General features: G+C 52.7%; 1 protein-coding gene across 1 annotated transcript in view; it reads right to left on the bottom strand.

Annotated features, from left to right (window-relative positions):
- Positions 1-7: 7 nt before the first annotated feature.
- The window catches only part of Col23a1 (collagen type XXIII alpha 1 chain), a 353,361-nt gene continuing 339,094 nt past the window's right edge, over positions 8-14,274 (bottom strand). Inside the window, exons 17-29 of the mRNA XM_027949642.2 lie at positions 13,644-13,697; positions 12,973-13,017; positions 12,271-12,360; positions 11,370-11,432; positions 10,979-11,035; positions 10,699-10,725; positions 9,615-9,677; positions 9,478-9,531; positions 9,213-9,239; positions 7,351-7,404; positions 7,035-7,121; positions 4,615-4,653; positions 8-4,154 (exon numbers count right to left, since the gene is read on the bottom strand). Coding sequence (XP_027805443.1) covers positions 4,152-4,154; positions 4,615-4,653; positions 7,035-7,121; positions 7,351-7,404; positions 9,213-9,239; positions 9,478-9,531; positions 9,615-9,677; positions 10,699-10,725; positions 10,979-11,035; positions 11,370-11,432; positions 12,271-12,360; positions 12,973-13,017; positions 13,644-13,697 — 663 coding nt within the window. The 3' untranslated portion in view covers positions 8-4,151. The remainder of the gene's footprint in view (positions 4,155-4,614; positions 4,654-7,034; positions 7,122-7,350; positions 7,405-9,212; positions 9,240-9,477; positions 9,532-9,614; positions 9,678-10,698; positions 10,726-10,978; positions 11,036-11,369; positions 11,433-12,270; positions 12,361-12,972; positions 13,018-13,643; positions 13,698-14,274) is intronic.

Raw genomic sequence — 14,274 nt, 5'->3', positions numbered from 1 at the left:
CCTTATGTTTTTTATTGTGGTAAAATATACATAACAAACTTTACCATTTTAGCCATTTAACGGTACAATTCTGAGACAGTAAGTCCATTCCCATTGTTGTACAACCATCGCCACCATCCACCCACAGAACTTTGTCATCTTCCTGAACTGAGTTTCTTATTTGTAACTGTACACGATTCTTGAAAAAATTCTAAAATTAACCACGAGAGGTTAATTGTTTATGGCACTTACTTCTTTTTTGAGGGTCAAGGCCCCTTGTGTGTGTGAATGGGACTGCGGTCAATGGTTTTCTCAATGTACTGGCTCCTCCTCTTTGCTGGAGAGACCCATGTTCCTCTATGCCCTGCAGTTTCAGCTTTTAATGTTTTTTTTTTTTTTTGGTGTATGTGTGGGTGTGTGTGGTGGGGGGGTGTGGGGGGAGGAAGGGAGAAAGGAGAGAAAGTCCTGCCTGATTTCCATCTTCAGTGTTTTGTCTTACAGCCTAAGGTCCAGCCACAGGCATAGCCTAGGGCAGCTCAGAGCAGTCAGGTTGCCTCAGGGGCTTTCCTGCCTTGGGGTAGAGGGCAAGAAGGCTGTACCCAGGATCAGCGAACATCTTACCTGCCCCTGATTATCTAGGGTCAGGGGCTGATACGGTTGAAGGTCAGACCACACTGGGACATTTCCTGGTTCAGATGATCTATCTATAGCTTCATTCTCTCCCTGCTCAGAAAAAGTCCATTCCTTTCTGCCTCTAGCCCATGCTAAGCATTTTCCCATCCGTTATCTCATGTGTGTCCTTCAAAGCTACACTGGAAGCAAGAGGGCATGGGATAGGAGGTAGGGGCTGAGCCAAGACTTGAACCTGGGGCATGGTGTTTCTCAACTGGCATTCTTAGTGAGATGATTCATTGTTGGGCAGAACTGTCCTGTGCATTTCAAATGTTTGCTGTCCCTGGCTCTGCTTACTGAATGTCAGGAATGGCCTCCAATAATTGTGACAATCCAAAGCCTCCCCTGCATTTCTAGTGGTATCATAGGGATGAGGAGGAAGTAAACTGGGTAAGCCCCCCTCTCCCAGGCCTCAGATTCATCTGGAAAAGGGTATAGTGGTCCTTGCTGTTAGTTTAGCTCTCAGTAAATATGCTTTTCTGTCTTTCGGAAGAGAAAAGATTGAAGCAGAGCTGCCCTTCTTGGCAGGGAGCCCTGAAGCCCCCTTCTCAGTCCTTGAGGCTCAGCATTGAGGCAAGGCGCTCTGCAGTGTCTCAGCTGGGACCTTGAACTAGTCATTCAATCTCCCATAGCCTCTCCTCCTTCACCCGAGCTGACTCAGCAGTTCTACATACTGATGTTGGCAGTTGAGTTTGTATACTGGAGGATAGGAGGAATGGGGACACAAGGGGGCAGCAACGAGCCAAAAATGGTCCCATCCAGTCCAATGGGGTAGTAAATTGACCCCCTTAGTTGTCTGAGGAAGAAAAAAAGTGGCTTCTATCCCCACAAAGATTACCTGTCAGCCACCCAGCATCATGGGGATGCCTAGCATTTTCCATTCCTGCTAAAGACAAATTGGAGAATACCCAAGAGCCTGGGTCCAAGCCTGCCACTCCATCCTGGCCGTGCATCCCTGGGCAGGTGAGAGTCCCCTCTGATGCTCAGTTTTCCCATATGGAAAATGGACATAGTGTCACCTACCTCATGAGCCCCATCCCTCACAAGTCTAGGGAGGATATCAAGTGAAGTTCCTGGTTGGAGGGAGGAGTGAATTGCTAACTGTCAAGTGTAGATTAAGTAGGTTATGGGGACTCAAAAGGAGGCATTGACACCCAGAAGTCTCCACCAGTCATCAAGTTCACTGTGTTTCTCCTCCTTTTCCTACTTCTGGCTTCCCTGGTGAGCCAGTAGACTGGCTAAGCAGCATGGCCTGCTACTTATTACCAGCTCCTGAAGAGGTCAGAGATAGGGACTTGACATATTCCTCCTTCCTCACCCTGAGTATGACTGGGCTGCTGTGCTTAGCAAGGAGGGCATACATTTGGGGGTCTTGTGGTGGGGGGGGGAACTACCCATATTGTAGCCCTCCTTAGGCTCCAGACCTTGGGGAAAGGATGTCTGAGACACTCTACCTATAGGTCCCTTCTTTTCTATACCACCATGGATGTGCTTGGTTTTGTCCTCTGTAAAATGGGCATATTTGCTGGGTCCTTCTCTTAGGGATATTACAAGGCCCAGTTGACATTAGAGCTATGGAAATGCTTTGCAAGATTGGCTCTCGCTTGGTCTTAGAGTGGGGAGAAGAGAGGAAAATCTGAGTCCCAAGTGCTTCAGAGTGTCTGATCAGTCAGTCCTAGATTCTTTCTGTATTCCACAAAGTTGATCCTCATTGAACCACTTAGTGATATGTAATGCTATCTCCTTTTGTAGATGAGGTGGTAGGTGGCATTATCAAAGATGGCTGCTACATATAGTGTCCCACATTTTCTCCTTAAAATACGATGTTGCCACTTTTTTCATTGAGAGGGTGGGTCTACCTCTCTATTTTCAAATTGGGTGAACCTCTGACTCTGGCCGAAAGCAATACCATATAACTTTGGAGGTTTGGGCATAAAAGGTGACACAGTTTCTACCTGTCTTATTCACTTTGGAATCTAGCCACCACGCTGTGAGGAAGCCTGGACTACACATAAAGTCCTGATAGATATTCTGGCCATCTTGGGCAACATCAAGCAACAAATGTGGGAGACTTTCAGTGAACCACCCAGCCAAGCTGATTTACCCTCAGAACTGTAAGAGAAAAACAGAAACAGTCAATACTTTAAGGAAACAAGCAAGTTTCAGGGCAATTTTTTATGCAGCAGTCACTGCTAGCCACAGCAAAGAAGCACACAGGGGTTCCGTGACATGAAGTGACTGGCCTGAGGACTCTGCTGGTGTGTGGTAGGACCTGACCTTGAGCCTATGTCCTTAACTCCCCACATGTCTCCCACCTGATCCTGAGCTACCTCCTTTGTTTTCGGAGGTGGCTTCAACCTAGGAACAGTCCCTTTCTCCTTCCCCAGCTTGCAATGTCCACGGTGAAACCTCAGCCATAAGTGCCTGGGGCCAGTCTGCAAGGACAGGCACACCCAGACACACATCTGTGGTTTGTTACACATAGTGATGCCCATCTACACAGAGAGGAGAGGAAAGTAGCTAGGACAGAGCTGATCACTAGGACTCTTTGTTAGATGTGGCAAAGGCTTTCATCAGAGTGTGGAGGACTCAGTCACAGGCCCCCTGCTCAGTCCTGCTGGGAACACCAGCTTTGCAGTTTGCCGAGTCTGCACAACTCACTGTGAGACCCATTTCTACCAGGCTGATCAGTATTTTGAGCAGGAGACTTTAAGGCCAGTGAAACCCAAACTGAGCTGGAGGCTTATCTCTTCAGGGCCAGGAAAGTCCCTTCCTGTGGTGAGATGACAGGAAGTGGCAGCCAGTACAGTCTGGGTATCTCTGCACACTCAGGGACAACAGGCTTCCCACTGCTGCTGGCTCTACATTGTGCAATCGCAGATTTTGGCTACTGCTGATGGCCAGAGGACACATATTCTCACAACAGACTGGCTTCTGAGGGCTACAGAAGTTGGTGGGGGCTAGGCCCTCTTGGAGTGCTTTACATCGACAGTTCCCTAGGGTCCAACTGTAATTGCTGATGGTAGTCTTGTCCTGCCCTGGGAAACCCAGGGTCTGGGGGTAGCGGGTAGTGATTGAGTCTGGAGGCTGGAGAGGCCAGAGCAGCTGCAGATGCTGTCCGAACATCATTGGGTACAGTGTGACCAGGGCCTCCGGGGATTAAGGGGACAGTAGTGAGTCTTGGCTAATCAGGTGACTGAAGGCCCAACCCAGTGTCTTTCCAGGCTCACCTGAGCCAGGCACTTTCACCTTCGTCTCCTTCCCAGGAAATCCAAGCCCCGCAGGTGCCCCTCAAGCACACAATTCCCCTGGATTGGCCTGTCCGCATTCCTGTTGGCGTCACTTGCTGATGGTTCTGGGGCTGGGTGGCACACTCTCGATTGTTAGAAGGCCACAGGTGGTGCATCCCATGAAAGAAGATCAATATATTACTGTTTTGTTTTTACAAAAATTAAAAATGTCCACACGGATCTGTACAAGTTGTGAGCTGGACCTGAGGATCACTGGAAAAGGAGGGAAAGACTACAGGTGATGAGGGGCTTGGAAGGTCCCTGGGGTCTTGCCTCTGCTTGGGCCACCCTGCTTTGGTAGCCCTCATCCCACTGTATTTGGGCATGGCCCCATCCCCTCTTCCTAGGCCCTTCTTAGTGGGTCAGTTTGGACACTGTGCAGTTGGGCAGAATCAGAGTTCCAGGAAGCACTGACAGCTCTGAACTGGCAGGCCAGGTGTCCACTAAGGCCTGTATGACTCAGTAGGGTGGGTTATACATAACCAGCCAGGACCATAGTCCCAAGCCTTGGCCACGTGATGGGAGAATCAGAACCAGGGTCACCACAGGGAAACCTGGCTATTCAGTCACTGTGTGGGATGCAGCAGATATCCAGAACTGTGAGCAATGGTGTCCAGCCCCCAGGGCCCTCTCTGACCCTCCGTTTCTCCCCCCACTCTTCCCTGCAAGGTACCTTATGCCAGCATCCAGGCACTGGCAACCCATCAGGGCCCTGGAAAGGAAGAAGGTTCCAGTGATGAGAACGGTATTCTGGCCAGCCCTCCACATTCCACACACTCTGAGTCTGTGTGGAGATGCAGCCCAGAGAGCTGCCAGGCTGCTGTACCCACTAAGGCAGGATGTCTCCTCTATCCATCTGGGGAATGGATGGCCCCTTACTGCACTTGTCCTAGTGTGTTCTCACTGTGCTTGTTGGGACAACTGTGCAGTTGGGCAGAATCAGGAGGACACTATGAAGTAATGGGCATTGTGCCAGACATTTGTTGGCCAGGAGGAGGGTCTGATCCTGGCCCTGTGGAGGGGCTTCTGGGCTTCCCGCCTGGCAGTGATGACAGTGGCTCTGACTCCTTAGCTTGGGGGCCTGAGAGCTTACAGGCCTTGGGCAGGAATGCCTCCAAGAGGAATTTAATGACAGGTCAGGAGGGGCATCTCTCTAGCCCATTCTGGCCCTGTGATGGGATCTGAGTGGCAGACAGGAGGGCTCAAGTTGTCAGGGTGGACTCTGGGCATGGGGGCTGGAGTTGTCTGGAGGCACAAGCAATGCTCACTCAGCCATCAGCCACAAACAGGGGGTGGGTTTCCTTAGGTGGTCTGGAGGGGGACAAAATGCAAGGTCTCTGGGGGACCCTGGGGCAGAAAACACTTCACTCTGTTCCAAAGCACAGACACAGGCCTCAGACACACCGAGCATGTCCCCTGGACTCCTTCCATGCACATACCAGGGGTACAGGCTGGGGACAAAAGGGAAGGGGAGAATGGGAGAACGGACGGGAAGTCAGAAGCAAGGAAGGGCGGGGGCAGATTGTGGGCACAAGCAGCCCAGAAGGCCCAGGACAGCACACATAGCAGTCCAGACCACGTACCACAGGGCAGGGCCCTCTGCCCTTTGCCAGGCTCCGGAAGCCCGGTGCCCCTCGCTTGCCTCCACATCGAGGATGTTCCTGTTTCAAAGACAAAGGCTGTAGGATGGATCCCCCTGCCGCTGGCCTTTTTGTGTATGCTTACCTGTCTGCTTTTTAAAGACTGACCTCTCAAAATCACTCAGTGGGCGGGGCTGCCACCCCCATTGTCTGGGTGAGGAGCCTGAGGCACAGGGCTAAAGTGACTCATGGAAGGCTGGAAGACTGGGTGGGGGTCCCTGGCTCTGAGTCTGCCTGCACATGTAGCTGGAGGTCCCTCTCCGTGAACCCCTGGCTGGGGTGGCTGGGTATGGACATCTGGCCAGTTTTAGTATGGGGACCCAGCTGTTTTATTTCTCTGTCTTTTCTCCATAGGAAAAGTCTGACATGTAAATCCTCCCGCCTTTTAGAAAATAGAACCTGCATGGTTGTTTTAGGCACTGGGCCTAGTGTGCTATCAAGGAGTACTTGTGAGAGAAAAGGAAAGGAGATACATGGGAAGGAGGGAAAGGAAGGGGTTGGGGGCACATAGAGGGGATGTGGAAAAAGGGGTGGACTCCCCTGAACAGAAAAAGACACCTCTGGGAAGGAGAGGACAGAAGGGGAGTGAGAGGCCCCCAGGGAAGGCAGGGTGGTCCTATACTCTTCGATGGCTGAGGAAGCTCTGTCTGAGTCCAGCCTGGTCTCAAGCCTAGAAGGAGTCAGAACCTAACTGGGGCCCCAGGCAGCTAAGACCAGGAGACTGCGCATTCACTGGCCCTGACCCCACAGCAGCCTGTCCACGACCATTGGGCTTCCTTTCCTGGAACTTAGTTACCCTCCAGGGCGCCCTGATGTTACTGAGGACTCAAGAAAAAGCTAGCTCTGTTCTTGGCCTGGCCCCTCTTTACCCCTAGCCCAAGATGTGTTCCCACTCAAGCCAGTTCTGCCCTGGGCTGAATAAGGAGGGGAAAGTGACTCTGGTGAACAAACTCTGGCCCAGGCTGGGGCCCCATCTCCTTCGAGGGACTGTGTCCCTCAGTCATGCCCATTGAAGAGGGATCAGGACCAGAGCAAAAGGAGCAGTAGCCAGGTGCAGTGGTGCACACCTGTAATCCCAGCGACTTGGGAGGCTGAAGCAGGAGAACCAAAAGTTCAAGGCCAGCCTGGGCAACTAAACAAGACTCAGTCCCAAATAAAAATTTAAAATAAAAGGGCTGGGGATGTAACTCAGTGGTAGAGCATCCCGGGATTCAACTCCCAGGATCTCTCTCTCTCTCTCTCTCTCTCACACACACACACACACACACATACAGGAGTAGTGATGGTGGCCATGGCAGCTGCGGAGGCCCAGCACTGTGGGCACCCTGGTGTGGGGCTGATGTAGCCTCTGGGACTTTTTCCTGAGCTTTGAGAAAAGGGAAGAAATTGGCCTGACCCTAGCTGGAGGCCAAAAAGACCTGGGTTGGGGCTCCCATCCTGTTGTGACACATACCACAGGACATGGCTGGTCTAGTCCTGGTGGTCCCGGCTCTCCCTTCTGGCCCTTCACTCCTTTTCGGCCTGGAACACCTCGCTCCCCCTGCACACGAAGGGAGATGGTGGAATTCTCAGTCTCCAGACCCAGGACCCCTGCAACACTTCTCGGACAGAGATGACCAAAGGCCAGCAGCCACTGAGCTTCAGTCCCAGCCTCCCCTGTCGCTGCCCTCCCACGGCCCCCAGTCTCTCTCTGCTGATGTCTTGCCTCCCACTTCTGCCTCCTCCCTCTCTCTCCACCTGCCTCCCTTTCCCTCTCCCTTTCCCCTCACCTTCTCTCCACGTTCACTCTTGTCGCCTTTTTCTCCCCGGGGTCCAGGGAAACCCTGACAGAAGGATTAAAGGTTAAACCCTAAAATGAGGGTTCAAGGCCAGGTCTCTGTTATCTGTGCATCTCTCCTCCTCCCCCATCCATCGTTAACTCCTCCCTCCAGGCACATTTGTGGCACAGCTGCCTGGTCCTCACTGAGAGGTGATGCACATACTGGTGCCAGGTAGATATAGGGAAAAGCAAGCGTCAGGGACACTAGCTCTGCTTCTTCCAAAGCAGGCTACTACTGGAGTCTCAAGATGGGAGTCCTCACTCAGGCAGAGTTGTCAGTGAAGGGTTTTCTCTCGCATCGCAGTCAGAGATAGCTGGCCCAGGTTGGCTGGGGACAGAGACTGAGGACATCCATAGAAGTTTATGTCACCATCCTTGACGGATTGAGAAAGGGTGAACTCTGTTCTTTGACCTTGGCTCCATTTTTTATATGCTCCTCTGTCCATCTATTCAACCAATGTGTCTACCAGGCTGCAGGTAAAGAAGTGGATTCCACAGGTTTCCTCCCTCATGTCTAATGGGACAGGTGGTGGGGTGCTGATGACAGTAGATGTTCAGTGACAGAAGCATGAAACAGGGTGGTGGATTGGGGGGGCAGTTCTATTGACAGGTGGTGGTTCAAAGGAAGTTTCTGATCAGGGTTGCCATTTCAGCTGGGTCTGGGGGAGGAGGGACCTGGGCTTGTCAGGTAGAGCAGGTAGATATGGCTTTAGGGCTTCCTAGAAACCAAATGTGGCCACACTCATGATGACATGGAGCCTCTTTAGTTCACCCTCAGTGACTTCCCTGGGCCCAGAGCCTGAATGAGATTTGGCTTCATCTCCAGTGAAATCTCCCTGATGAGTCATACCTGCCCCCAGTCAGGAACCCCCACTCGCCTCCCTCTTCCTGGTCCACACTTGCTCTCCAAAGCAACATTCTCTTCTTAAAGTCCCGGTTACACACAAGAGCTCTGAGAGCCATGCCTCTGGTCACATTTCCCTCATGACAGCTGCCTGAGGGAACCCCCCTCCCTTCTTGGGATCCACTGCCTCCACCCACAGCTGCAGGCTGGGCATGTGATCATGCCTGGCCAATGAGGGCACTGCATTCCTATGGCCAAGGGATGGTTCAGTGTTGACCTGGCTGGGACCAAAGACAGCCAAAGAGACTTTCTTTACAGCAGTAGCAGAAGACACATATTCTTTCTTCTGGACTTGGGTCCAGGTAGCTACAGATCTGGAATGCTGGCTCCACCTCACCTCCAATTTTTCCACTTGGAAAAGCAGAGACAAGAGAGGGTGAGAGGCTGGGTTGTGCCCTGGATCCTTGGGTTGACCCTCTGGACTTTTCAGTTATGAGTCATTCTAAACCAGTTAAACTCTGCTTTGTTTAGGCTATGCTCCTAGAGGAGACTTGATACAATCAGCCCTGGGAGAATGCTTCCTTTTCTCTCTTTCCTACAATTCCACCCTAGCTGAAGCCTCAGCATCTCTCAGCAGGGGCTTCAACAGCATCCTTACTGCTTCCCCCACCTCCTTGCTGTCACACATCGTCCATCCATCCATCCATGCAGCATCTATCATTTTTAACCCATCATCTGTCCATATCTCCATCCATTCTCTTATCTATTCATCCATCTGTCTATCCATACATACATCCTCCATCATCCATCCATCATCCATCCACAAAGCCCCTGTTTGAGGTTGTGCACTGAACTGAGGACATGGGGAACATGTCACAGTGATGTCAGGTTACTGTATGGGCAACACGAGGGCAGAAGATATGCATAGGAGGGACCCAATTACTCACAGCGAAGGATGAGACACTTACATCTAGTCCTGGCTCCCCGGGTCTGCCCTGAGGAAAGACACAGGCGAGTGAGAGGGGTAGGGAGGGGGTGCTGGGAGTTGGGTGCCGGGAACTGTGGGTTGGCCACAAACTTGGGGGCAGGAAGACTCACTGACCAGACAGGCATAGAAAAAAGGTAGGGGGAATGGCTTGTAAGAGCCACAGGTCTCTGACCCCGTGGGGTGCAGGGGCTGGACCTCAGAGGCTGAGCGACACTAGGGGCATGGGGCCATAGTGAGGCGATTACCTTCTCTCCTTTGGTTCCCGGCAGCCCAATAAGGCCTGGTGGGCCAACTGGCCCCTGGATGGAAAATAAGTAGGTCAAGAGACTGATGGTTATAGGATGTAATACCTCTAGGGACAAACAAGGCTGATGACACTCACAGGCAGGCCATGAGGGCCTCTCTCTCCTGATGTGCCCTTCTCTCCCTTTGCTCCATCCAAGCCCTGGAAGCAAAGGGGAAAAATAAGTAAGAGAGAAGGAGTTGGACAGGTGGCAAGACAGGAAGGCTTGGGGTCCTTGTGGGAGCTGGGCTGTGCCTGGAAGAGGGACAGACTCCTGGTTCTGACAGGCCTGGTCCCAGCTTCCCCGGGTAAGAATGATCAGTGAACCATGGTTGTATACATGTCCCTTTTCCCATACAGGGGCTCCCTCAGGAATCATGGGAGGGCGTTATGGTGACACCTATCCCACAAATGAGAAAGGAGGTGCCAGGGATGAGTCCAGCCACATGGCCAGGAAGTGGCAAGGCTGGGTACTAATCAGGTTCCTGAGCCCCAGCCTTGGACCTGGTCCCTGACAGCAGCTGCCTCTTCTAAACAGGCTCTGGGGAGGCTTGGGACAAAACAGAACCAGAAGCAGTGCATCTGGTTGGCTCCCATGCTTGGCCCCACTGTGTCAGGGATTCCATGACTTGGAGTCCCCAGGCTGTTCTCTGAGCTGGGGAGGCAGAGATGTATTCTCCCCCTGACTAAATGAGACTCAGGCGTGAGAAGGAGTGAGGCCAGCTGGCCCTCACTTCTGTGTCTGCCTTCTCAGGCCAGGCACATGGCAGACCACACTCGAGGTTTTAATTTAAGAGCAGAGAACATGACATTGTGAAGTACACACCAAACAGACTTCATGTTCAGGGCAGTTGAGAGACAGATGTGCACTGGGTGGTGCAAGGAAGTGGGAGGTGCAGAGAGACGGGGAGAAGTGGGCAAGAGGGAAGATGTAGAGGGAGATGGACCAGAGAAGGAGATAGTCTGGGGCCCCTGGGCAGACGGAGAGGGAAAGAACAGAAACCCAAGCATGGAGGTGGGGGACATTAGGCAGGTTACAGTCCAGGGTACTGGGAGTGTTCAGGCCCTGGAAAGACTCAGGGCTGGGTCCAGACTGAGGAGAGGGCCTCACTGTATTCATTAGCAAGGCTTTCTACAATGGCCCTCTGGCGTCTGAGTGAGAAGGGAATCTTCATCCACTTACCTTGGGACCCTGGATTCCCTGAAGGCCCTGGAGGAGAAGGAAAACTGATTAGAAAGGCCACTGGGCTGGGTGCAGACTTTGTGCCAAGACATCAATCACGACAGCTCCAGGCTGCTCACTGGCTCCTGTGGCCCTGACCCCGGTTCTGCCCTCTTTGTCTGATGCCCTCTGCTCCGACCATGAAGAATCTTGTCCTCCCCTGGGTTACTGCCCTGGGGCCTGGGCTCAGGGCTCACCACTGTCTTGGTATCCCAGCTGCTTTAAGTGAAATTGTGCTTACCATGGGACCTGGGGGTCCAGGCGGCCCGGGGGGGCCTGGCTCCACTATGACCTGGGCCTAGGAAGGGTCAAATAAGGGTTAGTCACCCACTGCCCGCTGTCCCTCACCTGCCCACTCAGGAGCTCATCACCTAATGGTGAAGAACAAGGTGCGGGGGGGGGGGCTCTATCTTGTCCCCAGGAGGGCACATTCTGGTGAGGGACCCAGTGGCTGGCCTTTGGGTTCTCAGTTGGGCCATGGGTGGGGATGCAGCCTGAGCCTCCCTTGCTGCTCTGCCCCCACTGCCCTGGGTTGGGTCAGGCCCTGTGGTCTTTCTGTCCCAAGGCTCAGGGTCTCCACTGGACATAGAATGGGTGTTAGGTGGAGCCCTGAGCCTCAGCAACCCCCTTACCAGGCTCTCCTGTAGGTTGTCAGATGCTGACTCTCCCTTCTCTCCCTTGGGGCCGTCAGCACCCTGCAGGATGGGTGGCTTGTGAGTCCTTCTTGTCAATCCTAAAATCATCCCTGCAGTGCTCAGCTACTTCCCCTTCCTTCCCCCACAGGGCAGCAATAATTTGGCTTTTGCAGTTTAAAACAGTTTTCCCCAAATCAGTGTGACACACCCTGGAACGGGAGCACGATGGTACATAGACACAAACAAACTGTCTGGAGGTGCCAGGATGGCCGGGGCTCTGGAGCAAAGACCCAGGTTCAAATCCTAGTGCTAGCGCTAACTCAGGTGGTCAATGGCTATGAGGTGACAGGGCTCCCAGTGACTGCTTAACACCTGGCAACTCTTCCAATTCGGCCACAAAAAGGATAACAGTAAAAATGATGATGGGTGGTGTGTGCGTGTCTGTGGGGGGTAACTGGGTGCTGGCTGCTATTCTTAGCCTGGTCTGCTTTCTCTTTCAGGAGTGGGAAATTAACATCCCCACTTTAGCATCAATGAATCAGAAGCAAGAGGAGATTAGGTCACTGTCCAGGGTAGAAACAAAACCAGAGGCAAACTTGGATAACTTGGGCCAGAGCAGAGTCCAAACACTCGGCCACCTGGCTTCCACCAGGCGGGGTCTCCCCATTTCACCTTTAGGGAGGCCTCCTTGTGGAGCTGCTTTTACAGAGGAGGAGGTAGAGACTCAGGGCAGTGTCCCTAAGTGTCCCTCTGCAGGGGTATGCCCTGTCCTTCCCAGCATGCCTTTACCACTGTCCTTGCAACCCCTAGCAGCCACCCTGTGGAGGGCACTCATGCAAGTTGGGACCACCCCTCCCCAACATCAGGTAAGTTGGTGGGGCCCAGCCCAGCCATATACCGGAAGGCCAGACAAGCCCATCTCGCCTGCTTCCCCTTTGGGTCCAACTGGCCCAGGCTCTCCTGGGTCTCCTTTTGGTCCTTTGGGTCCCTGAAAGTCACAAGAACAAGAAATTGGTGGGCATGCTTCCTTTTCCCATTCTGGTGGGTCCCTGATCTTGGTGTGGGTGAGGCCAGACTTGGCCAGACCTTCCTGCTTGTGGGTCCTGACTTCCTTGTGGGTCTATATAGCATCACACATACACACTCTCTTTCACACCCACTCACCCACTCCAATACCTAGCACCCAGGTAGCTGGGAGCCTTGGCTGAATGCACTGGGGAAATTGGAATGAGGAGAGCAAGGGGACTTCCCTCCTCTGTCTCCCTGTAAGCCTGGGGTGTGGGTGGCAGGGGGTGGGGGTTTGGGTGGAGGGGGAACATTTGGAACTGGGGCAGCCACCTTGGAGCACTCGTGGAGTCAACTTTATCCTCCCATCTCAAGGGCTCTGAGTCAATGGCAGATCTCCACTAGACCAATTATGTCATGATGTGCCATATGCTGGGGACACAGCAGTAAAGACATATAACAAAGGACACCCAGGGATATGCTTATGTCTATATGGACTATACCCACAACCACACACACACACACACACACACACACACACACACATTACAATGCCCAACACCAACATCAACAAAGACATTAAAATCCCAGAGACCTTCTCTCCATCGATTCCTGGGGCACCAGGCAATCCAAGCTCACCCTGAAAGGGAACAGGCAATAAAAGGAGTTTAGTCCTCTTTCAGCTTTAGAGGAGGGTTGGTAGCCTGAGGGAGGGCTGGCTCCCCTGATCAGTACATCATCCCTGGGTGGGATCCCTGCTGTTGAACTTCTAGAAGGGCACTTGCTGGGTGCTAGGCACTCTCTACCTCCATGTGCTCAGCTCCTCCAGGGCAGGTGCTGTAGCCTAGGGCTGTGAGCTACAAGCTGGTATGTTATAGATTTGGAAGTTACAGACCTGAATCCCAGAAACAACCATGCCAGGAACAGACCCTGCCTGACTTTAATATATTAGACTCTTTTTTCCAAGACAAGTAGGCAGGGTATAAATAGGTACAACCCCGGGAATGCTGTGCATGTCTACAGGACTGTTGTGATGTCTGGAAGGGCTGATTTTTCAGTTTCAATATGTGAATGATTCTTCCAGCAAAAGCAGGTAGCAAGGGCCAGGAGAAAAGGCACTCAGATTAGTAGGGAAAGATCAAGGTCCCTTTCTCTGAGACCCCAGAAACCAGGCCAAGATACTAGGAGGGAATATGGCAGAGAGGAGAGGGGAGGTGCACCCTGGAGATAAGAGCTTGGGGACCATGCAGCTGTATTTACACTGACCTTGGCTCCAGGGATCCCTGGTGGCCCTGGGGCTCCCTGTGGCCCAGGAGGACCCTGTGTATAAAAGTCAAGCTGGTCAGTAGTTAGATAGTCCCACCCAGCTGCACTGCCCAGTGTCCCTTCCACCTGGGGTCAAATCACTGTCCAGCAGGGCTGAAAGGAGGGTCCTTGCAACCTGCTTCCTACCCAGTCAGGTCATCCATAGGACATATAACTTGGTTTGGCCCCATAGTCTTGGGAGAGGCAAGGGAGGTGACATCCAGCATTGGATGAGATACCACAAGTGTCAGCTTCTCTTCCCAATACAGACACCTTCACAAACACTCCTGCTCAAGATTCTGTAATGGCTCCCTGCTGTCCCTCAAAGGAAGTTGAAATCCCCTGTTGGCTTTCAAGCCACTCAGAAATCAACACTCTGAACAGTGACCTGGCCCCACTATCTCAGCTTGCCCTGAGATCTCTCTGACCAACTGACTATCGCCTGCTGTCTGCTGGCCCCAAGGAGTTCCTCGGTCAAATGGGTAGGGGACAGGGTCTCAAGTGTTTCCAGTCTGATCCTATTTCTGAGGCCCTGTCCCAGCCCAGGCTTCCTGCAGGTCACTGACCACCATGGCTCATTATCACCCCTTAC

The sequence above is a fragment of the Marmota flaviventris genome, chromosome 5, assembly GCF_047511675.1.
Source record: "Marmota flaviventris isolate mMarFla1 chromosome 5, mMarFla1.hap1, whole genome shotgun sequence".
Classification (NCBI taxonomy): domain Eukaryota; kingdom Metazoa; phylum Chordata; class Mammalia; order Rodentia; family Sciuridae; genus Marmota; species Marmota flaviventris.
Note: the sequence above shows the minus strand (reverse complement) of the source record. Positions and strands in the feature narration are given on the sequence as shown.